Source organism: Triturus cristatus, chromosome 3_1 (assembly GCF_964204655.1).
Source record: "Triturus cristatus chromosome 3_1, aTriCri1.1, whole genome shotgun sequence".
Classification (NCBI taxonomy): Eukaryota; Metazoa; Chordata; class Amphibia; order Caudata; family Salamandridae; genus Triturus; species Triturus cristatus.
The window spans coordinates 306,810,550-306,838,534 of NC_140583.1; the positions used below are offsets into that span (position 1 = coordinate 306,810,550).

The 27,985-nt window shown below is 45.7% G+C and overlaps 1 protein-coding gene across 1 annotated transcript in view; it reads right to left on the reverse strand.

Annotated features, from left to right (window-relative positions):
* Positions 1 to 27,730, reverse strand: part of TRIP4 (thyroid hormone receptor interactor 4) — a 461,936-nt gene extending 434,206 nt beyond the window's left edge. Inside the window, exon 1 of the mRNA XM_085643987.1 lies at positions 27,583 to 27,730. Within this exon, the coding sequence (XP_085500113.1) occupies positions 27,583 to 27,662 (80 nt within the window). The 5' untranslated portion in view covers positions 27,663 to 27,730. The remainder of the gene's footprint in view (positions 1 to 27,582) is intronic.
* Between the last annotated feature and the right edge of the window lie 255 nt (positions 27,731 to 27,985).

Genomic DNA, 27,985 nt, shown 5'->3' on the forward strand with positions numbered 1-27,985 from the left:
GCTGATTTATAGGGGTGCTATTATAGCATACCAGGATTGAGTCAGTGTATAAGCGCCCTAATATACACCTAGTGTACAAAATAAGTGACATATAAGGGCGCTGACCAATTCAACGCAATCACAGTCACAATACAGTGAGAAACAGAACCTCAGGCAGATAAATGGTTTACTTAGGTCCCGGCAATTGAATAACAGTACCTTGCAATATCGTCCACTGGGATATAAGAAACTAGCACGATTTACAGGTGTACGGGGTATAGCCCAGCCCGGCCTCCTCTGGCCCCGGACGGCCACAGACGGCCCGCCCTCTGCCCGGGCTCAGCCCGGCGCCGCCCGCGTGCGTCCCACGACGCAGGGGGAGCCGTTCGTTTATGTAGCGCCTCCGGGCGCGCTGGTGACCGGAAATGAGGCGGAAGCCAGGAGCAGAGGATGACGGGAGCTGTAGTCTCCCCCAACTGCGGCCAACGGAGGTGAGTGGCGGCGGGGGAGACACACAGAGTGAGTGCCCCGTGTGAGATCCGCTGAGTTTTGCCAGGTAAGTCCGCAAGATGTGAGCCCAAATGCAGAAAATGTTCCCCGCTCCACCGAGGGAGCCGCTCGTTTATGTAGCGCCTCCGGGCGCGCTGGTGACCGGAAATGAGGCGGAAGCCAGGAGCAGAGGATGACGGGAGCTGTAGTCTCCCCCAACTGCGGCCAACGGAGGTGAGTGGCGGCGGGGGAGACACACAGCGTGAGTGCCCCGTGTGAGATCCGCTGAGTTTTGCCAGGTAAGTCCGCAAGATGTGAGCCAAATGCAGAAAATGTTCCCCGCTCCACCGAGGGAGCCGCTCGTTTATGTAGCGCCTCCGGGCACGCTGGTGACCGGAAATGAGGCGGAAGCCAGGAACAGAGGATGACGGGAGCTGTAGTCTCCCCCAACTGCGGCCAACGGAGGTGAGTGGCGGCGGGGGAGACACACAGCGTGAGTGCCCCGTGTGAGATCCGCTGAGTTTTGCCAGGTAAGTCCGCAAGATGTGAGCCCAAATGCAGAAAATGTTCCCCGCTCCACCGAGGCAGCCGCTCGTTTATGTAGCGCCTCCGGGCGCGCTGGTGACCGGAAATGAGGCGGAAGCCAGGAGCAGAGAATGACGGGAGCTGTAGTCTCCCCCAACTGCGGCCAACGGAGGTGAGTGGCGGCGGGGGAGACACCCAGCGTGAGTGCCCCGTGTGAGATCCGCTGAGTTTTGCCAGGCAAGTCCGCAAGATGTGAGCTCAAATGCAGAAAATGTTCCCCCTTTTAGATACAGTATTCCAGGCTGAACTTGGGGAAGAAATCAAAGATTTTTTCGACAGGAACAAGGGCTCTGTGGACCTTCTGTCCACGCTTTGGAAGGCTTTTAAAGTCACCATCCGAGGCATAGGCATGTCTAAGAGCTGTGGTGTCCTCCGCGACATTAGACATAACTTGCAACGCCTGGAGGTCGAGATACGGAAGCTGGAAACTGATATTTGGAGGGAGGGTTCTGGCAATCGTAGAGCACTGCTTCGAGAAAAAATGTCTGACTACGTTACCACTGCTGACCGAGAAGTGAAATTCCGTGGCAAATATTTCACAGCTCGCCGATACGGGGAGGGGGAGCGGCCTGGTCGGGCTCTAACCACAGAGATTAAACAGCCACGCTTCTACAGCTTTGTGTTGGAGGTGGTGGACGAGGACGGCGTACGACATAGGGATAGCCAAGACATATTGCACACTTTTACCTCATTCTACAAAAACGTATATAAAATGCACCGCACCTCCCCGCCAGACTTCACACCCCTATTCGGGGACATTACTCTGGGATGGTTAGGGGACTCACAATGTGAGTTTCTGGCTGCGCCTTTTGAGGACGACGAGCTCAGGGAGGCTATTATGCAGATGAGGTCGGGCAAGGCACCGGGCTCTGATGGCCAACCTGTGGGTTTTTATAAATTATATCTCGAACAGATGCTTCCCGTGTTTAAAGAAGTCTTCCTTGAAGCCCGAGAGGCCCAAATCCTTCTGCCTTCCATGAGGGAAGCTCTAATCACCTCATTGTTAAAACCAGGTAAGCCTCCCGACCAATGCGAGTCCTATAGACCGCTGTCCTTGCTGAACACTGACACCAAGATTCTTGCTAAGCTCTTTGCGAATCGTCTGTGCCTCCTGTTAGATAAACTGGTCCTTCCCGATCGGTCTGGTTTCATACCAGGCAGGGCGACGTCACACAATCTCTGCACCCTCTTTTCCATCTTGCAGACGGTGGATCCCAAGCTGGCACTGGCAGCGGTCTTTTTAGACGCCTCCAAGGCCTTCGATTCTGTGGAGTGGGATTATTTATTCGCTGTGCTTCAATGTATGGGACTACCCGTCGGTTTCCTGTCCTGGATCCGCTTGCTGTATACATCGCCCACAGCGAGAGTACTGATTAATGGGCGAGCCTCACCATCCTTTTCATCATCCCGCGGCACCCGCCAGGGATGCCCCCTCTTCCCCCTCCTTTTTGCCCTTATTATGGAGCCGCTGGCAGCAAGGATTAGACAGCACTACCAACATGTAGGTCTTCGTTGCCTGTTACGCACTATCCTTATAACCCTATATGCGGATTACGTCAGCCTTTATATAAAAGACCCCCATCAAAATTTGAACCCACTTATGCGCAAATTTGTAAGATTCGGCAGCCTCTCAGGCATAAACATAAACTGGTCCAAATCGCAAATCTTCCCCTTGACGAATGCTGCTACCCCCTTTGAAATGGACTATCCGATAGTGTGGTGCGAGGACGAGGTCAAATATCTTGGGATCAAGGCCGCGACGAACTCATGCGCCTCAATTATGGATGCGCCATGGAACACATTGCTAGTTGCATTACCCGCTGGATAGCGTTACCCCTAACTATGGTGGGCCACATATCCCTTATTAAAATGGTCATATTACCCAAATGTCTTTACTTATTCCTTAATATTCCTTATAACCCCGGGCACCACTTCTTCTGCACCCTTCGGTCGGAACTGACTAGACTAGTGTGGGGGGGGGGGGGGAGCAAACAACCCCGTATTCAATGAGACATGCTTGCATGACCGTACGAGCAGGGAGGTTTGGACATTCCAAACTTTGAGCTGTACTACCTCAGTGCACAGGCACACACCCCCCCCGTTTCACCCCTCACGTAGCCACTGAGTATTGGTTATTGGATCCCATCCCGTTGGATGGTGTTATACTGTCCAGAGTGGCACCTCGTGAGAAAGAACCAACCTCAATTGATTGCACAAATGCAGCCTGGGTTCATATTCTAGCACATACGTCTGCACCCTCTCTCTATTCCCCTCTCCTTCCTTTGACTTACCATCCCGATGTGGCGCTGCTGCAAGAAGGCATTTTTAGAAACATGACACGTGCACGGAACATTCGCACTTGGGGGGACCTCTTTGTTAAAGGTAAATTTCGCACTCTCCAGCAGCTATGTCATGACCCTCCACACTCTACCATGAACACATTTCTGTATGCCCGATTGAGACATGGGGTACTAGCGTGCCACTCCACGTTCCCCTCAGAGCCTCCTACCCTGCCGCCTCTGCATCAGGTGCTTCAGGCGAAGAACGCTAGTCATCTGGTGTCTGTACTTTACCATTCTCTGTACGCTGATTATGAATACTTGCCTTGTACTTCTCATGCTAAGTGGGGAGTGGAGTTGGGTCAAGAACTCACTGATGAGCAATGGACCTATTGCTGTAAACAGACTGGGGAGGTCTCCTCGAACAGCAGGCTACGCATTATCCATTACCGATATCTTCAACGCTATTACCACACTACCATGTGGTTACACAGATACGGGCTACGCGACTGACAGCTGCGCTAGGTGCCAGGCGGAGCAGGCAGATTTTCTTCACCTTGCCTGGGCGTGTCCTGGGGTGTATGACTACTGGCAGCTGGTGTTTGATGCTCTTGATTCCATGACCACCACACCCCTTCCTAGATCCCCACTCACTGCGCTCCTAGGCTATACTGCGCCCATCCCTACCACACACAGAAAGTTTGTTTCCTTCAGCCTGGTTCTGGTGAAACGCCGCGTGGACTGCAGGTGGGGCCGTGGCCGTGCGCCTAAATTTAAGGGATGGCTGGGCGATATGATCCTTTGACAAGAACAAATTTGCACGTTTGCGGACTTATTACCTCGCTCTTCATGACCCCGGGATATATGGGGCCCGCTGAAGTCATATCTGCTGGAACATCCTCTCACTGTTGATTCCTAAGCCTGCGTGCCTGGCACGTGATCCAGGGATACTTTCGCTATTCTTGTGATGTCTGGGGTGGGCAACATGATGCTGTATTGTTACGTATACCATCATACACTGAGCGATATATCCTGTGTTCCCTATTTTCATCAAATGCCTAATATATGCCATGCAGATCTGTTGTGGTCTTTGCATTTCATATGTTGTACATCTTCATATGTACTATTCCTTACACGATAATAATGTAATTTGCTGTACCTGATGATGGCATCACTTGTACTCTGCTGACGGTTGTTTAATAAAGAAATAAAAAAAAAAAGCCTTATATGTGGGTATTGGGGGATAATCCTGTAGAGTTGGCTACCTCATATAAGTACTTAGGGATGCTATTCAAAGAGAAATTCAATTGGTCAATGCACTGGCAATTGAAAGGTGCCCAGTTTCATCCACAATTTTAAGAAAGCTTTTGGTGGTCTCTCACTATCAGCAGTGTTTACTGCATATTGGGTAATAGTGTCTCCTCAATGCTTGAATAGGGATGAAGTTCTATACCTAAGCTCAAATTTAACGTGGAGAAGTCTGAAAGCACATGCTTAAGAAATCGCTTGGGTTACCTAATGGAGTAATGACCCTGCAGTAAGAGTAGAATCTAATGGGCAATCTTGAAATTTCCTGGCTTGCGAATCAACCTTACGAGTTTGGGCGAATCTTGGTAGTGTGGATGCTCCAAACATTTCAACCTTCTGTGCTAGGGAAATTTGTAACAGAGAGTTGTATTGTGTTCAGAATGTTAAAGTTAGACTGGTGACATTAGCAACAAAGTTAAATATTGGGAATTATAATGTGGTAGAGCCTTGGTTTCTGAAAAAGACCTCAAAGAAATATGTAATAGGGAATTTGACTCATGAATTTGCATTACCTTGCAAGAAAGAGGTCGGCAATTTATATGTTTGGAACCCTGGCAGTCCATCCAAGCTTATCCTTATTTGTCTTCCTTACCAAATCCCTTTGTTTATTGTTGTTGAAAATTCTTTTTGATTTGAATTTTTTTGTAGTTAAACCATAGCAAAATTCAAGGGCTATTGGTTATGGATGGCAACTGAATATGTGGTTTATGATATGATAATTTGAATGTACGTTTACTTTTTGATTGTTTAAAGTTTTTGGGAGCTAGACGTCTATTTAAAAAAATGAATTTTATCAAGTATAATATCCAACATCAAAGAAGGCTATTTGAAATATGGAGTTCTTCAATGTCGGTTGTGCTTTAGGAAGGTTTTAAAGCCCTTTTTGTAAGGGGATGCACCCAGATAGGTTTTAAAATGTTTTAATCATCGTGTATGACTTTTTAAATTGGTTTTACAGAATAAGGTCTCAATAAACTGAGGTTTTTACCACTCCTCCGCACCCCTCAGGGCATGTAGCAATAGGGTAGGCCTACAGGATTCATCCCAGTGATCTGATCACGCTGATTCAATCTTCCGCCCTTCCTTACTGCTGTCCTCATGGCACTCAATGCCCCCTGCTTTGAATATCTTGAAGTAGAAGTTACTGCATATTTGTAATACAATCAGAAATGGCATTGCCAAAGACCCTTGCCGTATCGCTTAGCTAAAAAAATGAGAAGCCTTACAAAAGTAGAGGACCAAGAAATCGATATCTGGAAGTCAAGAACTTCAGTTAACTGTAGTTCTAACCAACTAACATCTAAATAGGTTTTTAAATGATAGCTAATCCCCTACCTCTTTTGAGAGGGTGGGTTGAGTGCAAAAACCTGAACTCTGAGGAATAGAGAACTGCTAATGGGTCTAGGAACATGGAAATCCCAATATCAAGTGTCCCAGAGTTACGATTCCTCTTGCTCTTCAACAGAGCTACTCTTACCTCACTAGAGGCCATGCTAATGATGTTGTTCCTAAAAGTAAGAGAGAGAAAATCTGAAGCTAAAAAAAAAGCCAAACGCCCCATCTAAATCCTGCCCACATCAAAGGGACGCAGACGTTTCATCCAGTCAGAAAGGCCTGACTAGAGGGATGCAAAACCACACCTTAAGGCACTGTAGGAAAAACGGAAGTGAAAGGAAGCAACACCAAACTTTAGAGAAATGCAGAGGTAGGGTTTCTTTGCAAGAGTGCCTTGTTTTTACTAATGCTGCAAGCAAAAAACAAACAGAGGATAATTGGAGTGTCCTGACCTGAAGCTAAATCCCTTATGATTCAAAGGGAGCCAGCTGGAAAGTCTATTGGGTGGTCTCAGAAAGAATAAGGGACAGGACTCTGGATCTCGCTTTCTCAACAGACTGAAGTTATGTAGGTGACATACTGCACAGATCTTCATTCATTGCATATTATTGACTATGACAGCAGCCAAAGGACACCTAAAAGGCAATTAGCAGAGGCCCAAAAAGAAATTCTGCATACAAAATCATTAGGGCTCTAAATGAAAGAGGAGAAAAACTCCTCCCAGTGAACTAGTTACAAAAGGAATTCCACTTTCTAGAGTAGATTAGGGGTAGGAGGTAAACTTTGCTCCACCAGCAAAGTCTGATGAGTTTTGCCACAACACGCTCCACTCGGAGTGCGGAGTTCGGTAAACAATTCGCCAACCGCTAGCACAGTAGAGTTTACTGGCACACTCACCCCTAATTAAGAGCCTCTCTTCTTTCTACAAGGGTCCAAGCTTGAGGTGAGGGCAAGACAGTCCCGTGCAGAGTGGCACGGGCAGCATGTCACACTCACCATCACCCTCCCAGCAGCACCTGTCCGAGGTGGGCAGTGAGTTAACTAAGAATGGGCGGCCACAGTGGGCCCTCAGTAGGTGCACTGATTTTCTACACGAGCACAGAACAGAGTTGCACACAGACGCTTTCAGTAAGATGCGGTCACATGAAGCGAGGAGTCTCTAATGCACAGCTTGGGTGGCTCTCTGCGGATGACTATCAACTAACGCCATTCCTGATCACGCAGGCCTTCTAGCTGCATCAGACAATCCAGGGATCCTTGTACGGATGGTCGGTTGATGTGCAGGAGGTAAACTGTGTGTCCAAGGTACATTGCTCTCTCATGGCCACCTGCAGAAGTGACTTCAAGCCACCTCCACCCTAGTCGCCACCACCAAGCCTGGCACAGAGGTTAAGTGAGCCGAGCAGCTGTGCCGGTATAAGCGTGAGGGCACGGCAACCAGTTTCTGCTGTCCATGATTGAAGTCTTCCCTTAAGTTCCTTTGTCGGACCCGGCAGTTACTGTTGTACTCATGACTGCAGCGAGGGAGGCATCAGGGGTCCTGCATACACACACTGCTAAGAGAGTCCACGGCCCCACTGTACAGATCCAGTTATCAAACTGCGTTGGAAATGTGCCGAGGTCCCAGCCCTTTACCTTCAGTACATAAACGCTGGACATTAGTTGGACGCAATGCTCATTTCATGCTTGGGAATGCAAGTCAGTTGGAAAACATTTGTAATTTACACATAGGGGTAGGAGTAAGTTGCCCATATTTCCCAGAACCTTTGTGAAACATCTTCCATGTCTTCATGTTTTTCCTCATAACGGTTTGTCACATATGCATCGTTTAGGGACAAGTGCATAGTTTGAGATTATTGAGGATTCCTTATCAGAGCGAGCTCAAATGTAGTATGGGCATACACATGAACATATAAGGGGCAAGACTAAAGTGCCTACATTTAAAAATAGCAAATGTTCCAATGGCGCACCAATAATAAACCCAAAGTAAGTGTGGGATTTGTGCCGAGCGGCAATTGTTTCAGCATTTAGGAGGAGCATGGTATCTGCTATGTCACTCAATATATTGAGTCTGTTAACAAAAAACAATTGTTTCTTAGTTTGTGGCCTATTTCTCAGCAAGGCGGACATGTGTCCTGCTGCTGCAAGAAAGACAAAGAATCCCACCAGCTTGGAAGAGCAGTCATTCAACATTTCGAGCGTAATTTATCTCTTGCATGCCTGTCTCACCTTGTGCTCCTTTTTATTGTAATAGATGCAAGTCGAAGAGACTAAGTGCTTCGCCTCGCGCTGCTAAACTCTGTGGTATTTCTCAAGTGGCAAAGTATAGATTTTATCTTCCAAGGACTATCACTCGAGCTGCGCTTACTCAAACATGCCTGTCCCCTCACTATCTAGGGAGCAATGCAATTTAATTTCCCCTGATGAATAAAACATCGGAAAGGAGGCATGTAGGGCAATTGTTTCGTTTCCTCCTCACCTGAATTTCTTCTTTTATTAATTTTGAAGTGCTTTCTCAATGAATCTTCAGAACCCCCGCCGAGTCGGTATTGGAGATTTCACACATTTTAAATCATTGATTTACTTGTTTGCGCGATCTCCTGGTTTGCCAAACTTAAATGCTTCCTTGCTAAGCAGTTTTAACAATATGTACGTATTATATTTACGGTATTTGTTTGTGCAGTATGGTAATTAGGGGTGGCTATGCAATACTCTGATGGATTAAACCCAGATCAGTTGACTGGGCGTGAGTGCTTGCACTGTTCAACACTCCATCCATCATCCCCTTTGGTTTTGCTTTGTTCACCGTAAGTTGGCAGGGTCTGCCCAGACGTGGGTCCCTTGCTCACTTTGCCACCGGATTCAAGCTAGCCTGACTGATGACGGCTGATTAGCCAGAAACCGGTCCCGGGATGCTTGTTTCCGGTCCAGGGAAGACATGGCTTGGCAGTTCAGGCTGGACTGTTCCAATGAGGCACAGGGTCAGACTGATTTGCAAACGGCCATGTCTGAACTGGGGTGGCGGAGTGAGCTAAAGAATGATGATGGATTAAACCCAGATCAGTTGACTGGGGGTGAGTGCTTGCAATGTTCAAAACTCCGTCCATCATCCCCTTTGGTTTTGCTTTGAGCAATACTCTGCCCATATGCTGAACTCCGTGGAATTAAGTGGAGTTTTTTTAGGAAACTCCGCGGAATTCTGCAGAGTGAAACTCCGTGAGCTCCGCCCAGACCTAGTGTAGGTCCCCAAGGTGTAAGTTGTTTAAATTGCTGCACGGACAGCGCTGTGTCGCTACTGTCCTTTCATCTGAAGCCCAACCTTTCCTAAAATCAGACAGTTATTGTGCACATTATTGACTGGGAGGATAAGGCAAACCAGTGCAAAAGAGAGTTAAACTCCACTTTGTAGTGATCTCTATTCATCTGAAGACAAGGGAACCATCCGCCAAGGCGGAGCAACCACAGTCAGCTTGGTTGCTTATCTCCTTAACTAACGAGAAGCTTTGAGCCAGGGATAATGGGACTAGAATTCATCAGAAGAGAATTTGGACAATGGTATTGACATATGGTCAACCCCTCCCCATTGCTGGAGATTTGTGGCTCTGGAGCAGGTAGCTGGTGGATTATCAGGTGGATATCACGGATGCCTAACTAGTCAGCCCTCTACATTTCTGGAACAAACCCTAAACCAGAAATACTAGGTGGAGGAGCAAAAGCCCAGGATGAAGAGGGATGGATAAAATATTAGACATGGTCGCCTTACAATCTGAAAAATTACTTGGCTTCAAACAACTTATACGAAGAATAACAAGAGTAAAATTACAATGTTCACATGCTGCCTTGGTACCCTAATTGTTTAGCCTCCCTATCCATTACTCTTATCTGTAAGAGTCTGACAGGCATTGGGTATTGATATGGTAGACCACATGCATCCTACAACCGAGGCTCCCAAAATGTGTCCAGCCACAACTATCTGATCTTGTGTTTAACAGAGCAGGTGACCATGACAGCCTGCATCCTGGCATTTGAATTGAACAATAACATACCTAATGATGGGGGTCCATCCATCATGGACATATGGACTTGAGGGAGGAGGGCTGGGGGATAGGGACTGGGGAGGGGAAGTGATGGGGTGGGGTGGGGGAGGAAACTTCAAAGCGGAACGCAGACACCCTACTATGTTCGCGGCAAATGTACAGATTGAAATATGGTTCAGTACAATTATATACTTGCCACCGCTGCCCGGCCTCTGGGATGTGGGCTCACAAGCTGTGTACGACTGCCTAAATGGCCACGTAAGAAATGGCACTGGCAATAGCGGTGCAGGAATATTATGAATGTACGCTGCTTATTATATTGTTCTGCAATAAAAACGGTTTTACAAAAAAAAAATCATGGACATATGGACTTCATGTACCTTTTCTCAATCTATTGATGGGTACCCACTATAATATCATGCCTCAGGGATAACTAGGTGGGAACTACCACTGAAAATGTATCTGTGTATGAGATAAACACCTCTGGAATGTAGAAGCTCGTGTGTGTAGATTCTCTTAATCCCAGAGTAAAGGGCTGTGAGCAATGTAATCCAGGGATCTAGATCAAGCTCATTTCGGACGACTCACATACACACAAATCATCTGTCCGATAATTTGTGTGTATGTGAGTGCTGCTAAGGAATTCCAAAATATCCTCCAACTGGAGATACAGCTGCTTCTTGCAAAGCTGTTGGGTAAAAGAAAAGCAAACCAAGGCTGGGATGGATATTTGGTTATCCAAGGAGGTAAGGGGCCAGTGGTTCTCCAAGTGCCCAACGACACATGCTGGCAGTGAATTAGGCACAACTACTTCAATTCCAGCACCCAGCTGTGGTCTAGAGGTACTTGTGTATCAGTGTAGGAACCAAAATGCAAAAGCCAGTTGTGTACACAAGGTGACCACCGTCCTCCAGGTCATTACATACAGTTTCCAGGCCTGGACCAGTAGTGTAACACAAAATGATGGTGCTGCCAGTAGAATGTGAAGAGGGGCCTCTGGGTTTCCAATACATTACTGACATTTATTTCCCCAAATCTGAATGGTGCCCTTATAAAAGGTTGGAGGCCCCGTTGCACTGCAGGGGCCAGTGTTATACCCCTGTCCTGGACTTCTGTGTGGTGGCCTAATGCTTACTGCGTGCTGTAATTGTGTTTTGCTTGGACTAATTAGACTAAACACATTTTAAATCATTGGTTTGTAGAGGAAGACTGATGACAGTGCCCATAACGACCTAGAGTTAGGTGGTCACCCAATCTGTACATGGATGAAGACCAATGGCCCGGACGTGATTTAGTTTCACCACAAAAACCAGGATTTAGAGAACGCCCTTGGGAGCAGTGATGGGGGGGGGGGTGGGGGGGGGGGCATAAATGTAACGATTAAGACTTTGAACTGGAACTACTTCTGAAAACATTGGCTTAAGGGCAGAATAACCACAAAGAAGGTGGCATCTTCGAGGTTCATAGAAGCCAAAAGGTCTTTAGAGGGAGTCATGGGAATGAGAGAGGGGGGGAGCAACACAACAGTTGACCCTCTATGATCTATGAGGAATCTGAAGCCCACCTTACCAAGAAAAGGGTGGAAAATAACTCTGTTCACACAATTCTGTGGAAGAGCCGAGTAACTGCCATTTTATTAGTAGTTTTTGGAAACCCCATTGTGGTACATGTGCCTTTACAAGGTCTCTATCGATCATCGAACATTAGCAAGCTATGAGCCACACCCAGATCCAAATGGCTGAAAACATCGTGGGAACAGGAAGACCCGAGGATATCAAGCCCCCTCAATTCCCTCGAGACTACAAAGCCCCGAGTCTACCTCACATCTCTACCTCCTATATATCCACCTAGAACAAGATTCCACTCAAAGGAGAGCGAATCTAGGCACAGACTGCCTCCAAGACTACAACTGTAGGGCTGAATTCGAAAGTAAGACAGTTGCTGTTGTCTGCCTCCTGCTTCACCAGCTAACCCAGGAGTAGTCCGAACAATTTCTGTCAAACAAAGAAAGCATGGTTTCTGGGTAAAAATCCTATTCCATGTTCTCATCCAGAACTTGTACCTGGCTACCAAAACAGAAACAATGGCATTTCCTTTTTTGGCGTCAAACATCATGTCAAAGACTTTATTGACCTATTCTCCAACAAACAACATAAAGACCCTCCTCTGATGCCTCTAGTAGGCCTGTGCAATCTTCCTGACTGTTCGTCACTATGCAAAATGAAAAGGTAAATGCAGCATGGACCCTTTAGTTTATCAGGTATTTTGGCGATGAATCCTAAGACATGAAAATGATGCACCACGAAAAGGTGAATTTTTGAAGTGTTTGCAAAAGCACAAAAAAAATACCTGGAGAGGACTATAATCTAAGTACTGAGTCCATACTGGTTTCCTTTAATTACTGAAGGATGAGATCTCAAAATATCTTAGTTGTGTGGTGTCTGAACAGATCAGACATAGGACTCTCTGCTAAGGAAATAATTTAAGTGCCACCTCTTAAATCTCACAACTTCCCTTCTAAGGAAGTTGCCGTGGGGTTCAGGTTCCCCACTGTGTGCAGAGTCGTTGCTGGTAGGGAGAGAATGTCCGAGCCTTTGGGGCATGTTTATAAGAGAGCCATTAATCCACCAATAAAGTGACTGTGGACTCAATAAAATGCTACAATTTACCAGAAGATAGCCCCAGTAAGAGAACATGCAATAGGGCCCACAAGAAGCACCATGGCTCTTTAGATAAGGAGCAACATACAAAGGCCTCAACATAAAAAAGTGGAAAAATAACTGACATGGGAGGTGCCAGGGCTGGGTCCGAATCCAGCTGTAAGTGGCTAGAGACAAGGTGGATAGTAGGCATAGAAATGAGAGCACCAATTAGAAATACGCCTCAACCTTCAATGCAAGAATGGCCTTTTTTTGATGTGATGACCTATACCCATTCCAATTAAGGAAGGGAGGGGAGTATGTGTCAAGGAACAAAAACTTTGAGGGGGCAAGCCAGTTTTTCAGACATGTATTCCTGCCCTCCATAGGTGGGCCTGACACCCTCTCATTCACGGTATAGACCAGCAATATCAGTTTAGCACATTTGCTTCCAAAATGTGCAAGTAATTGGAAAGCAACTACGTAAATCTATACTTAATAGGTGTATCTGATCACCTCCTGGTACAGTGACCCTCAGTTCATGTATTTTCTTTTTCCGACATATATTAAAAGTACAATAAGACTAGAAAAAGTCTGAATATCTTGACATTCTCCATAACTAACATATAACTTTTCCATATTGCTTCTCCCCTCAAAGGCCTTCCTTGCTAATTCTGTTCCCTTCAACATCCACAACCCCCACTCGTCAGGCCATTTGTATTTGATGCCGACAGAACCATACAAGAATTATTTTGTGGTGAAAATGTCAAGTTTTTAAAAGCTTACAAAAAGGATGTCATCACCCTCAGATCGTATGTAGTATGGAAAGCTGTGCACAACTGTGGATGGGTATCAAAATTTGGAATGAGGGATTTATATAACCAGATGCCCAAGACATGTTGATTTTCGTCAAGGGCAAGGAGGCTTTATGTCTATTTGGTCCTACAGACAACCAGACATGCACTTACAGAGAATATAGCCTGATGAAGTTTAATACACACTGGCCCAAGAGCACAGGAGAAGCTGCACACGATGGAATAACTCCATCCAACACACTTCCAGCATTCCCAGATAAAGAGGTTGCGGTGGTGGGGTTCTTCATGGCCATCTAGCTCTTTTTTATCTCAGTTCAGAAAAAAGAAAAACTATAAGACCCATAAGTTCAAACTATAAAATAGGTCTCAAACATCAATCACTTTCCTCTATATCTATGAAAGTCTCTGTGATGTCATCACTTCCTTCCTTTGCTGCGAGGTAGAATTAACCGTCCCCAGCTTGAACTTACTTCATGTCATTTCCTAAAAGCAAACACATACATATTACCAGTTCTAGAAATGTTCACAACTGGTGATCATATCACCAGCCAAATCAGGGATGGGAAAAAGATACAACTATACCCATAAATGTTCACATCTAATAACAATACATTATTATTATGATCGTTAAGTGACATTACATGAAATGGTGGGGATAATCCTTGTCTCAGTGTCCTTAACCCCTTAACTGTTGAGGCTTTTCCACCCCCAAGTGCTGAGCCATGAAGGTCGTATTAAGAGGGAGATGCATAAAAATATCATACAGGTTCCATTGACAGATGGAACGTGACATCCGTGTTCAAGAACACAAACTGGGTAAATTGGAGGCCACCCATAGATTGCCGGAGTAGTGCAAACAACGAGAGGCGCTAATGGAGGACTGGCGCAGGTTGGAGAGGCATACTTATACTGCTTTCCGGCAGTGACTGCATATGGAGGGAGATAGGACAGGTGCTCTGATGGTGCGGTTGGTCCGGAATGAGGCTCCCGAGTCCCCAGTACTGCAAGTGCATACAAATACAGGGGAACTCATACATACGCTAAGCGCGATTCATGGGGTATTTCTATGCCTTTCTTAGTAAGGTATACACAGAACAAATGCTCCACCTCCCAAATGATATGCAGAAGTTTCTGGTGGCCACTGAGCTTCTGTGCCTTGATCTGGAGACGGTGGAGGCTCTGGATGCTCCAATTGCTAAAGAGGAGATCCTTTCGGCGAGCTGACACCTGAAACCCACAAAAACCCCAGGAAGTGTCGGACTGACTGCGGAATTTTATCATACATTTGCGGACATGGTGGCTGACAGGCTGCTGGAGGTTTATAGTGAAGCCCTCGATAAAAGTTCCTTGCCGGCCGCTATGCGGGAGGCTCTCGTGGTCATGATACTGAAACCAGGCAAAGACCCTAATTTTGCTTCCTCGTATAGACAGATATTGCTCCTCAATATAGATATGAAGATTCTAAGTAGTGTATTGGCAGTGCGTCTCCTTCCTCTCTTGCCCCGCCTCGTCCATTCGGATCAGTGAGGTTCATTTCAAGGCGTAGTATGGTTCATAACCTAGAGCGACTGACCCATGTTTGGCATGCTCCACAGCTCTTGACTGGCAATTTTGCCCTAGCGCTCCTTGATATAGAGCAAGCCTTCGACTTTGTAAATTGGTCTTATTTATGGCAGGTGCTTCGGAAAATAGGGCTGGGCCCCGACTTTATCCGGTGGGTCTGCTTGCTCTACTGTGTGCCCTATTCCAGGGTGCGCTCAAGAGAGGGTAATCTCCGAGCCATTTCGTTTGCATAGGGGCACCCGACAGGGATGCCCCCTGTGACCACTCGTTTGCAATCACCATGGAGCCATTGGCAGAGACCTTTGCCGATGACAGTCTATATCCAGCAACCAACCTATTCCGCACCCCTTTTGCTAAGGGTTATGGATTCGTTTGGGGACATGTCGGGCTCTGTATTAGTCCTGATAAATCCAAACCGTTTCCCCTGGGGAGACTGGTCAGAATACCGTAAGACTAGTTGCCCAGGGTGGAGTTTCCTTGGGTAACATCTGATGACCGCTATCTGGGAGTTCACTTGCTCAAACGGCCCAACATATCTAGATCTTAATATTAGAAGGGTAGTGAAAGGGATAGGCGCCTCATCAAGAACTATATTATATGGCAGCTCAGCTGCTGCACGCGGTCCATTGGGTGGATGAGGTCGACAACTGGAAAAAACGGCTCCTACTGGGTACTCATGGAGGGAAGCCTTTGCTGACCATCCTGATGTCTGGTCTCCGCGTCCCATCATCGTTTTCTTATATTATATGACAGGCAGAGCCCGTGTAGGAGGGAGTCGTCCAGCGGGTTATCCAGCAGGTACAGTATGCACCAGATATGCCTTTGTGGGTGATTGGCCCTTCTTGAGCACAGAGGAGTCCATGTTGGTGCAGCGAAGGAGAGACGAGGGCTGTAACCTTATGAGAGACCTATATGTTGAGCAGCGTTTTATCACATGGAAGGAGGGGATGACTTATTTCTCTTTAGGAACTGGACAATAGCTTCAATATATGAAAATCACCAGTACAGATAGGGAGGTGTGCCCATAATTTCCTGAAGAGCCAACTAAGTTCAGCACTCTAATGGTCATGCTGGAAATGGCCCAAGGATGCCAAATATTATCCCATCTCGATCAGGCTCTTTGGAAAGACTTGCCGCGAGCAGAACTCAATATACAAACCGAATGGGAGACTCTCTTAGGGGAACACTTGTCAGCCAGGGAGAGGGTGAAGGTCCATGAGGAAGTCCAGAACATCAGCCCCAATGTGTGTATGAAGCTCCTACAATACAATTTCGTACATGAGACTAATCTCACTCTGCGGGCGCTGCATGCCATTTACGGTGCCCGCCCAGATGGCTGCACACATTGTGGGGTCCCAGTGGAAGACTTTCTCCATATGGTGTGGTCTTATCCCTCCCGACCTCTTACTGGCAGACCATTGTTGCTCGGCTTAAGGTAGTTACGGGATGGAATGGCCCGTTGGAGATCAAGCAAGTATTACTGGGATTGCTCCCGTCCTCTGTGTCAAGGAAATTAAGCAGAAAATGTGACCTTCTGGGGCTGGGTTTGGCAAAAAGTCGCATTGCTATAGCATGGCTTAGTCCCAGACCCCCCCCCCCCCATCTCAGTGGCAAGGTTGAATGATGTCTATGAGTGGGCGACTGTGAAGGAGGAGTTGATGCGCCATGTACGTAAGGAGGAAAAACTTGAGGATGATCTGATGGCCTGGTCGTCTATGTTATCCACACTATGCGAGTAAATGATAGTGCCTGATCCCGGAAACTTGACTGCATGGTCAGTGTCTTTTCATACAGATATACGAGTTTGTGGAGGCAACAGATATGGGCAACGGTAACCAGACTGAGGGGCCATCGGAGCTTGATTGTAGCGCCTTATTATTTATGTATTGTACAGGCAAACACTAAAGCAGGTTACACTGTTATATATTGACTTGGGAGATACGCACACTTAGAATTGTGCCCCTTTTATTTTTCCTTTTACCGTTTTATCTAAGATGCTGTTGAGTTCTATGATCTTACAGGATTTTAATGCCAACTTTAGATTTTCTAGGCGAGAACTTGGTGTTACCCTGCATCTATTTCTATGAGATACATTTGTAATTCTCACATGAGCAGTAATGCTTTTGTTGTCTATTTGGGAGTTGCTGGGGGATGATGGGATGTTGAAACCTTATAAAAGGATTCCTTATGATGGGTACTGTCTGTGTCATATCCATAAAAATCAATACAGTTTATCTATATTAAAAAAATATCAAATATAACACGTATTCTTGACGCAGTTATTAGTATAGTTATACACAATAACTTGCATTCTTGGGATGTTTCTGAAAAACTGGCTCATAATCCAAGGTGTGTATACATAAAGCTGACAAGTTGTCCAGATTTTTTTCGGTCACATAGTGGACATGTAACACCATGTCATTGGTGACACCTTCATCCTAGGCCCAGTTTCTTTAGACTTTATGTCTCTTAATGAAGCATGTTGTTGCCTAAAAAGCCAGAACTGACTGAAGGGACCATACATGATATTTTTGGGTGCGGAGAAGGTGGGGCTGGGCTTAAGTTGAGCAGGTCCCTCCAGTTCTCAGACCAAGCTGAAAGCAGAAGCGGAACTTGAAACGGATTGCGATTGGAACCTATATTCATGCCCATGGCTTTACAGGGAAAAACACTGATTGACTTCTGAACAATGACTGTAAAACCTGTTAAGACAATCCATATCAGCAATGTAGTTCCTGTATTTGTTTCACATACTTTAATTAATCTAACATTCCCTATGAGTGTTTGCTTTTTACATGATCTATAATGAAATGATGAGGAGATACAGGTTGTGGCAAATAAACAAGGGTTTATTTAAAATGTCATAAACACGGCCCACTGGTGACAAAAGGGAAGTGCATCCTTCCACTACCAACACCACTACCTCTGACCTCCAACATTCTACCTTACCTCAACATGACAATCCTTCATTGTATATTCAAATAACATGACATACATACAAATCTGCATGATCTACTTGTAATTCCATACATGTCCTTTTTAAAATATTTTTAGAGCGAAAGCAAAATGAAAAATTGCAGCAATAAGAAACAAGAACATAAATACACAAAGCAGTGACAGAAAAAAGATACATAAATGTATTCTAATATATAATCTTCTAACTTCTTGGGCAATTTGACCACCCTTTTTGTCTGTGAAGCATCAACCAACACATCTGTGTCACATGCTTCTTGATCAGAGGAGGAAATAATTTCCTGGCAGTGCACATCCAAACCAGATAAGTCTTGATATGAACCTTTTGTGCTACCATCCTCCTGAGTTAGATCCTCCAGCATACCAGATAATTCTGGACATGACTCTTGTACACTAGAATTCTTCTGAGACTGACTTTCCAGCTCATGCATCAACAACTCTTTACAACTATCAAAAAATTAATTATCTTCATCCATCTCACCAAACAATTTTTCTTGCCCACGATTAAAAACCACAGTGGAGGAGCTCTTGATCCACCATCATTTTTTCTGCAACAGAACTGCACTTTTGCCTTCTCAGCCTGAACAGGTTCACAAAACTTTGAAATACCCTTACGATGCAAACCAGGTTTAACAATCCACACCAAATCGCCTGCACAGATCATTTTATGTCTGACTTTCACGATATTTATTTCCCATAACTTGCACTTCATTCAAGTTCCCTCTAACATCAAAGGCGCCGCGGCCAGGGCGACTGACTTCGGAATCTGGGGATCACGGTTCGATCCCCGGCACCGGCGGCAGATTAACCAAGCACCATGTGACTCTGGGCAATAGCTTGCTTAATCTTCCTGGCGGCCCCCAGCGCCTAGAGACCCTTACGGGTGATTGTTCGCGCTTTACAAATGTGGATTATTATTCCAAATTTTTGTTGACTCTGGAATTCTCAAAATAAGGAGTCAACAAAGTATGACTGTCTCTACCTCTCATTAAAAAATAAGGAGACACACTAGTCACAGAATGCGGTGTGTTATGATACCACCACAATTTTTCTTTCAAGAAATCAAAAACATTTCTATTGTTACTTAAAGCAGATTGTATTCAATTTTTAACAAATCTGTTTGCCCTTTCCGCTTGATTATTGACCTTAGGACAATACATAGGCGCGCTTTCTGCATGATTTCACACTTAGTAAAAAACTGTACCATCTTAGATGATATGAATTGTACTCCATTGTGGGACATAAGCACTTTTGGAAAGCCTTCAACTTGGAAGACTTCTTCAAGAAACTTAATCACTACATCAGTATTGGGATTTTCTACAAACGTGTGATAAATCCACTGTGAAAAAATTGTCAGAGAACTAACAAAAATTGATTTTCTCCTCCAGCACATCATAAGGACCTGAAAAAACAATCAATATCTTTTCCGAGGGTCTATGTGGATACTTCTGCAAATAAGCGGGATCACAAGTCACCTTCCAATGTTTGTCAGAACGCACACAACCCCAGCTTGCATTAACAAACCTTTCGACAATAAGATCCATGCCTGGCCACTAATAATGATGTTTAAGTAGTTTTTAGTGCTTGTCACACTAGGATGTCTAACATGAGCCAAATCAGTGAGTTTTCTTCTAAAACCAACAGGTGGAAAAAATATGTAATGCCTAAGTAAACTGTCATTCTCTAAACACAATTCACTGGCCACCTGAGAAAAATTCTGTTGCACCAATTCAAGGTTTCTGATAGGTGGCCAACCATTCACCACAAAATGTTTGACTTCACCACATTTTCATCCTCTTCAGACATTTTTTATCTATTCAGCTTCCGAAAAGGCCCCATTGCACTTGCTCAAAATATTCACAACACACTCATGCTGATCAAGTACTGCTTGCTCCTTCACATCTTCAGGTGGTAACCTTGACAATTAGCAACAATGCTCGTTTCCACCGGCTATGTGTTGTATCTCAGAATTGAGCCGAATAAGCCTCAAACAAGCTTTCCCTGACCTTACTTCGTCCATCATGTAACCCAACGGTTTAAGATCTGTGATCAATACAAATTGTTTACCCCCACAAAAAGGTTTTTTGTTTCTCCACAGCCCAAACACAGGCCTACACAGCCTCCTCTATAGTACTGTAGTAGTGCTGCTCCACCTCTCTCACTGCACTAGAGATAAAAGAAATTACTCTCTCTTTGCCGTCAACCAGCCGACTGAAAACAGCCCCCACACCAATAGAACTAGCATCCACCGTTACATATGATGCTCCATTTGGGTCAAAAGTATTAAGAGCAGGAGCCTGCGCAATTAATCTATTAACCTTCTCGAAGGCATCATCATGTTCCTCCGTCCACTCAAAGAAAACATCTTACTAAAAACGTCTCCTTTACGGCTGAACAACAATAGCGTAGCTTTGTACGATCCTTGCTTAGTACTCTCCGAGTCCTAAAAAGGAACTCAATGAGCCCTTTTCATACGGTTTGATGGCATTATTAAGTACCCTAACCAAGTCTTCTTGGGGAAAAATACCTTCACTTAATCTTATCACCTAAATAGTCAATCTCCCCAACACAAAACGTGCATTTTTCTTTGCTAACCATCATGCCCCTGACCTCGAGTGTCCTAAGTACTGCCTCCAACAACTGATAATGCTCCTCACTGGTTTTGGCAAAAATGAGAATGCCGTCCTGGAATGCCTGCACCCCCTTTATGCCTTGAAATAATACATCAATCAATTTTTGGAAAAACACTGGCCGCCAAGGCTGGCCAAACAACATACGTAAAAATCTATAAACCCCAAACTGGGTTACAAAAGCTGTTAAGTCCTTTGAAGAGTCATCCACAGTTACCTGGTGATACGATGACTTGAGGTCAATTATCGAAAAATATTTGGCACCATTGACAACTGTAAGCAGCTCTTGAATTCTAGGCAGTGGATGACTGTCAATCACAATATTCTTGTCAAGAGACCTCAAGTCAACACCCAGCTGTAAATTTCCATTTTTGTAAAGCGATAACTATGGCAGACACCTACCCCGAACTAAAAGTGGTATCAATAATTCCTTATGCACACAAAGCATCAGGATGTTCTCTACGTTGTTGAAAATTCACCTAATGGTACCATCCTTACTTTGTGCTGAACAGGCATAGCACCTTTGTTTAATTTTAATCCTTTTTCACTTGTCCTACCTTGTTCAAAAACACATCAGCATGTTTAGCTATGATCTTATATACTTTTGATGGCTGAATGTCAGAATGATTCAATGTCAAGTCCCTCAGAACAATGGGAGAATCAGTCCTTGGACACAACATTATTCCAAGCTTCCCTAAATCGAACCATCCAATGATGTCTTTGCCATTAACCGCAACATAAAGTTTGTAAAAACACTTCCCCATTCTTTTTTTAAATTAAGTTCAGACACTATAGTAATCGATGAGCCTGAATCTGCCATGACCTACAGCACAACTTCCCCAATATGGACTTTCCCCAATGGTGCTTTGAAACTTGCCCCAATCATATTCACAACAAAAGATACACAAGAATCATTTAAAGTGAGAATCATATTCTCAAAATTGTCAGTAACATCACTTATTGTGCTCACACTCACACCAGTCCCAGACTTCATACTCCTACATTAACTTTGGAAATGTCCACATGTGTTCCACTTGCTGCACCTCCTCCTTCTTGAAGGGCAGTCAGCGCTGTTGCCAAAAATGCATCTTTGATCAAAAACGAACACAGTTCCAACAACGCTGACTTCCTTACGAGTCTGCAAATCACTGACAATGTGACGTACAACTTAAAACTGTACGTATCCAATATCTGGAGGAATTTCGCCCTCACATAAGATGACGAAACTTCCAATGCAATTTAGTAAACATAGGAAGGCCGCCAAGTCTGACGTCCTTCTGATGACGCTTCCACATGTACAATACCCGTTACGGACTCGACCCAAGATGGCCGTCACATCCAAGTATGTAATGACGCTAATACCCGTTAAACACTGCAGTCACTCAGGATTTTTATACAGCTACACACCTTCTCCTGTAGAATTCCACTTGCAAGACAGCCATACTCACAACCGTTGGTGGTCTTGAGCTTAACACCTGTAAACGACCAATTCACACATGCAAACTTCTGGATGTCGGTGACTTGAACCACACCGTGCAGCAGCCAATAAAGTTAATAAAAGTATCGCAGTACCTTCAAGCTGTCGTAAACATGTAGAGATTCTCTGTAACAAACCACCACAGCCACCATAAAAGTAGCAAACGGTACAGATGACAACACAAATAAAAGCCTCAACTGCCCATCTCAGATATTCCCTCACAGTAGGCCGACACTAAGACCAACACTCGGCGCTGGTAAATAAATAAGGGTTTATTTAAAGTGTCATAAACACGGCCCACTGGTGAGAAAAGCGAAGTGCGTTCTTCCACTACCAGCACCACTCTGTCTGACCTCCAACATTCTGAATTACCTCGACACGACCTCCCCCCATTTTATATTCAAACACCATGACATACAATTTCACATGACTTACTTGTAATTCCATACAACATATAATTTCACAATTTTTTTTCATGCAGCATATTACTCTTGTACTGTGAAACGAGCTAAGTGTCTGTGCTTGAGCATTTATTATAGACCATGATTCAGACCTCTGAGGTTGAAGATGAAAGTTTTGGATTGCAATGCCATTTTGCAGCCTTGCTTTGCTGCCCTGCTATTCGGCCCGAAGCTCGACTGACGGCACTAACTATCTGTACCAAAGGGGATGATGGACGGAGAGATTGAGCAAATCAAACACTCACCCCCAGTCAACTGATCTGGGTTTAATCCATCACCATTCTTTAGCTCACTCCACCACCCCAGTTTAGACCTGGCCATATGCAAATCAGTCTGACCCTGTGCCTCATGGGAACAGTCCAGCCCGAACTGCCAAGCCATGTCTTCCCTGGACCGGAAACAAGCATCCTGGGACCGGTTTCGGGTTCATAACCCTCATCAGCCAGGCTATATTGAATCCAGTGGCTAAGTGAGCAAGGGACCCACGTCTGAGCATACCCTGCCAACTTAGGGCGAACAAAGCGATACCAAAGGGGATGATGGACAGAGCGCTTGAGCAAATCAAACACTCACCCCCAGTCAACTGATCTGGGTTTAATCCATCACCATTCTTTAGTTCACTCCACCACCCCAGTTCAGATTAAACCCAGATCAGTTTGTTCGCCCTAAGTTGGCAGCGTATGCCCAGACGTGGGTCCCTTGCTCACTTTGCCACTGGATTCAAGATAGCCTGGCTGATGAGGGTTATGAACCCGAAACCGGTCCCAGGATGCTTGATTCCGGTCCAGGGTAGACATGGCTTGCAAGTTCGGGCTGGACTGTTCCCATGAGGCACAGGGTCAGACTGATTTGCATATGGCCATGTCTGAACTGGGGTGGTGGAGTGAGCTAAAGAATGATGATGGATTAAACCCAGATCAGTTGACTGGGGGTGAGTGTTTGATTTGCTCAAGTGCTCCGTCCATCATCCCCTTTGGTATCGCTTTGTTCGCCCTAAGTTGGCAGGGTATGCCCAGACGTGGGTCCCTTGCTCACTTTGCCACTGGATTCAAGATAGCCTGGCTGATGAGGGTTATGAACCCGAAACCGGTCCCAGGATGCTTGTTTCCGGTCCAGGGTAGACATGGCTTGGCAGTTCGGGCTGGACTGTTCCCATGAGGCACAGGGTCAGACTGATTTGCATATGGCCATGTCTGAACTGGGGTGGTGGAGTGAGCTAAATAATGATGATGGATTAAACCCAGATCAGTTGACAGGGGGTGAGTGTTTGATTTGCTCAAGCGCTCCGTCCATCATCCCCTTTGGTATCGCTTTGTTCGCCCTAAGTTGGCAGGGTATGCCCAGATGTGGGTCCCTTGCTCACTTTGCCACTGGATTCAAGATAGCCTGGCTGATGAGGGTTATGAACCCGAAACTGGTCCCAGGATGCTTGTTTCCGGTCCAGGGTAGACATGGCTTGGCAGTTCGGGCTGGACTGTTCCCATAATTTACAGGGTCAGACTGATTTGCATAAGGCCATGTCGTCTGAACTGGGGTGGTGGAGTGAGCTAAAGAATGATGATGGATTAAACACAGATCAGTTGACTGGGGGTGAGTGTTGGATTTGCTCAAGCGCTCCGTCCTTCATCCCCTTTGGTATCGCTTGGCACTAACTATCTATCAGCATTTTTGCAGCCTTACTTTGCCGCCTTCCAAACTAAGGATTTGCCCCACACTACAACCTTGCTTTGTTACTTTTCTGGCGGGAGCTACCCCGGGATCGGCTGCCTGACGGTGACCACTCCCTCGATTCCGGGTCTGTGGCCTCCACATCGCGACCCTGGTCCGACCGAGTTCCCCTAATCGATGAAGAGAACCGATCGTCGACACTGCTGACCCCGCAGCCCTGCACCTTTGATCGCGGTCAGCCTTCCTTGTGTCTCCATGATCTCCAGCCCGCCTCCCCCCATGACACCCTGGCTGCTTCCCCCTACCTGCACCTCCCGTGGATCCAACTATTCTGGCCTTAGGACTTGGATGTTTGTATGCACCCCACAATTTTGGTTTACTTTATTTTCTTTCAGTGCCCAGGACCCGGACCCGCCATTTGGCATCCTTTGTCGGTTCCTCCTTTCCCCCGGAACCCATCTGGGTGACCTCGAACATTGTTCTCCTCCGTTGGACTGCTCCATTGGACTGCTCCATCACATCACTATCACATAGTGGGTGATGTCGCCTATCATCAAAATGGCGCCCGTCAGGCGATTTCTGGTCTACGCCCTGTGTGGTCCCCAAAGGTGAGCAGTGGGGCCAGCTGGACATCAGACATTATTTTCTTCCTCATCTCCCCGTTATGTTCCCTTCCCTCCCTACATCGATCTTGTTTTTTCTATGTTTATTGAATGCACTAGCAACGGATCCAACTGCAATGTAACTGTAATTGATGTAACGCTGTAACACGTCTTAATTCTCATGTAAAGCGCTCTGATACTTCTGGGTCTAGCCCGGACTTCCCGGTCTCCTCGCTGTGTCTCCTACCCCCTCCCCCACCTATTCCCTCCTTCATTCTTTGCTTGCCTCCCCTATTCCATTCCTCTCTCTCCTGAATCTCTTTCCCCCTGCCTTCTTTGTTTATCCTTGTGCCTATGCTCCGCTCTATCTCCCTCCCCGTCGCCCTTTTACATTATCCCCTTACCCTTCTACACGCCATTCACCAACGGATGTAACTATGTAACCCTACCAGCCTGACTCTCTAAAATGGCCCCCTCTAGTATGACCTTGTCCAAAGCACTCCTACTCCCCTTGTTGGGGATGGATCCAGCATTGTTTGCCCTGGAGTCTCAGAGACCTTCTGAGAGAGTCCACAGTGACAAGGGAGTCTCACATAGTGGAGGACTGGGATTGATCCCCTTAGCACTGGGAACCGTCTCCTACCCTGCCGGAAGTCGGACACTGTGTTCACGCTGGGTTTTCTACCCCCGCCCACCTCCTCCTCCCTCCTTCATTCTTCTAAGTGTGCCCATGACCGAAGCACTCCTCTCCCCTTGTTGGGGAGGGATCCAGCATCTTTGCCCTGGAGTCTCAGCGACCCCGCTGCGAGAGTCCACCGCGACAAGGGAATCACACAAAATGGAAGACTAGGAACGATCCATTTACCGCGGGGAGCCGTCTCCCACCCAGCTGGAAATCAGACACAGTTACTTCCTCGTCTCCTTGCTGTATCTCCTACCCCTCCCTCACCTCTTCCCTCCTTCATTCTTTACTTGCCTCACCCTTTCCTTTCCTCTCTCCCCTGAATCTCTCTCCCCCTGCCTGCTTTGTTTTTCCTTGTGCCAATTCTCCACTTAATCTACCTTACCGTCGCCCTTTTACATTACCCCCTTACCCTTCTACTCGCCCTGAACCAACAGATGTAACTCATAATTGACATACCTTCTGTAACAATGTGTAACTTGTAACCTATATAACTCTCCTCATGTAAAGCGCTCTGATACCTCCAGGTCTAGCCAGCGCTATATAAAACTCAAGAAAATAAAAAAAATTAAAAAGTAGTAATTGTTTCTCACACTGTCTGTCAGTAGGTCATAATGGTGTTCAAAATACATGCGCATTCTAGGCCTACCTCCAGAACCCTCAGAGCAATAGTCATGTTTGCCAATTGTAAATAGGATTCTATGTGAAAGAATGTGATGGAAGTACACAGCTGTTGAAAATGCTGGCAGGACAAAAGTAAAAGAAATGCTGTGCTTGCAGGTGAGTGGGTGTGTTGTGTGTGTGTGGGGATGGAGTAGTGAAGGGGATGCAAGGAAGTATGTGCAGGAGAGAGTAAAAGAGGATGCTGAAGAGGAAAGATGTGGTGTGAGATATGCAAATGGAGGATAGAAGAAGAATGTGGAGAGCAAAACTGTCTAAGAGAGCTTGGGGCTGCAGACGAAAATGGTGTGAAGAGAAGAATGTGAGTGACTTAAGACCACTACCCCTCCCACAGACCTTAGTAATGTTTCACATTTTCAGTTGTTGTAACTCATTTATCATATTCTGAAAATAACCATTGGCAAAGTCAATAGGTCTAACTTGTTTTAGGTATATGCACTATATAGTGTGATAAATCTGGATGCCATAAAAGAAAACGGAGATGGAGGCACCGAATTACTATGGGGATGTGGTGTGTAGCGGTGTGTCTCGTGACGCACCCCGCGCTTGTTGCTCGTGGGTTCCAAAAGAGACATACTGCGACATGTGTATTTTCATTCTTGCTATATTTCAAATATGTACTGATTCTCCTAGCCCGTGCCAGCAGGGATTGGTTGGTAAAGATTGACAGGTACACTTCTCAGGCCACGCCTCTTTTAGAGATTCACCCACTCCCCTTCTTTTCATCCCACTGAAAGCCTGGGTTAGTACCTGAAAACGAGTACATTGTCCATATGTGTATTCGGTGATATGTAGGCACCTAGGACCCTTAAGTCACACCCACTGCTGTTTCAATCTCTGTTAACTTAATTTGTGCGCACAGTGCCACACACTGAAAATATGTTTCTGATAAAAAAAATCAATGCATTCAATTTTGCTTCATAGACCTCATTCTCAGAATACAAGCCAACCGGGTCTAATAGCTCATTGAGTTAAGCACTGCAGAAACTACAGGTGGCCCGTGCCGAATTGAATCCAGGCTCTGCTAATCAACGTACATCATGCCAAGGTGGATAAAATGAATATGAAACTATCGCCTTTACAGTGAATTAAAACTATAATAAGAGGATACGCATTTCTCCTTGAATGAAATATTAATCGTATCATCTATACCACACACCAAATGTAATATTATTTCTCCAAATTGAAAATTTCTATGTAAAACAGTCAATTGTAGACAATCAGAGAATGGTGTAGAGAGGAGGGTCTGGAGACAAGTGTCAGAGGTTGAGCCACTCAACAAATTTAAAGTACGTGAGCTGTTTCTCTTGTCCTTACAGACTAGCACACAGGCCAGAGAGGCACGGACAGTACTTTTCCTAGGAGCACCTAATACTCACTGCACTATGTCCTCGCTGACGTCCAGACCGAAGTTACTCTTGAGTTGCGCCCGGCACCAGCTCACCAGGGACTCCGCCATCTTTGGAAAGGATGACAGCTACCAACTGGGCTTCTCAGTACTAAGCCCAGACAACCTACACGCTCTGAAGGCTATGGACACAAACGACGGACAAAAGGTAAACTGTGCACATAGGCAGAAACAACAGACTGCGTACAGTGCAGAGCTCTAGAATGCTGACCTAGTCACTAGATGTACCAGCAGTAAGCGTTACTGTCAGTGCAGGACGAAATAGGTTTAGAAACCTTTTAATTTCCTATGCATGAAGCTGTGTGTGAGGGCGAAAATGAATGTAGTTTATACTGTTACTGTTTTAGAAACAAGGGAAGACCTGAGAGTGCCTT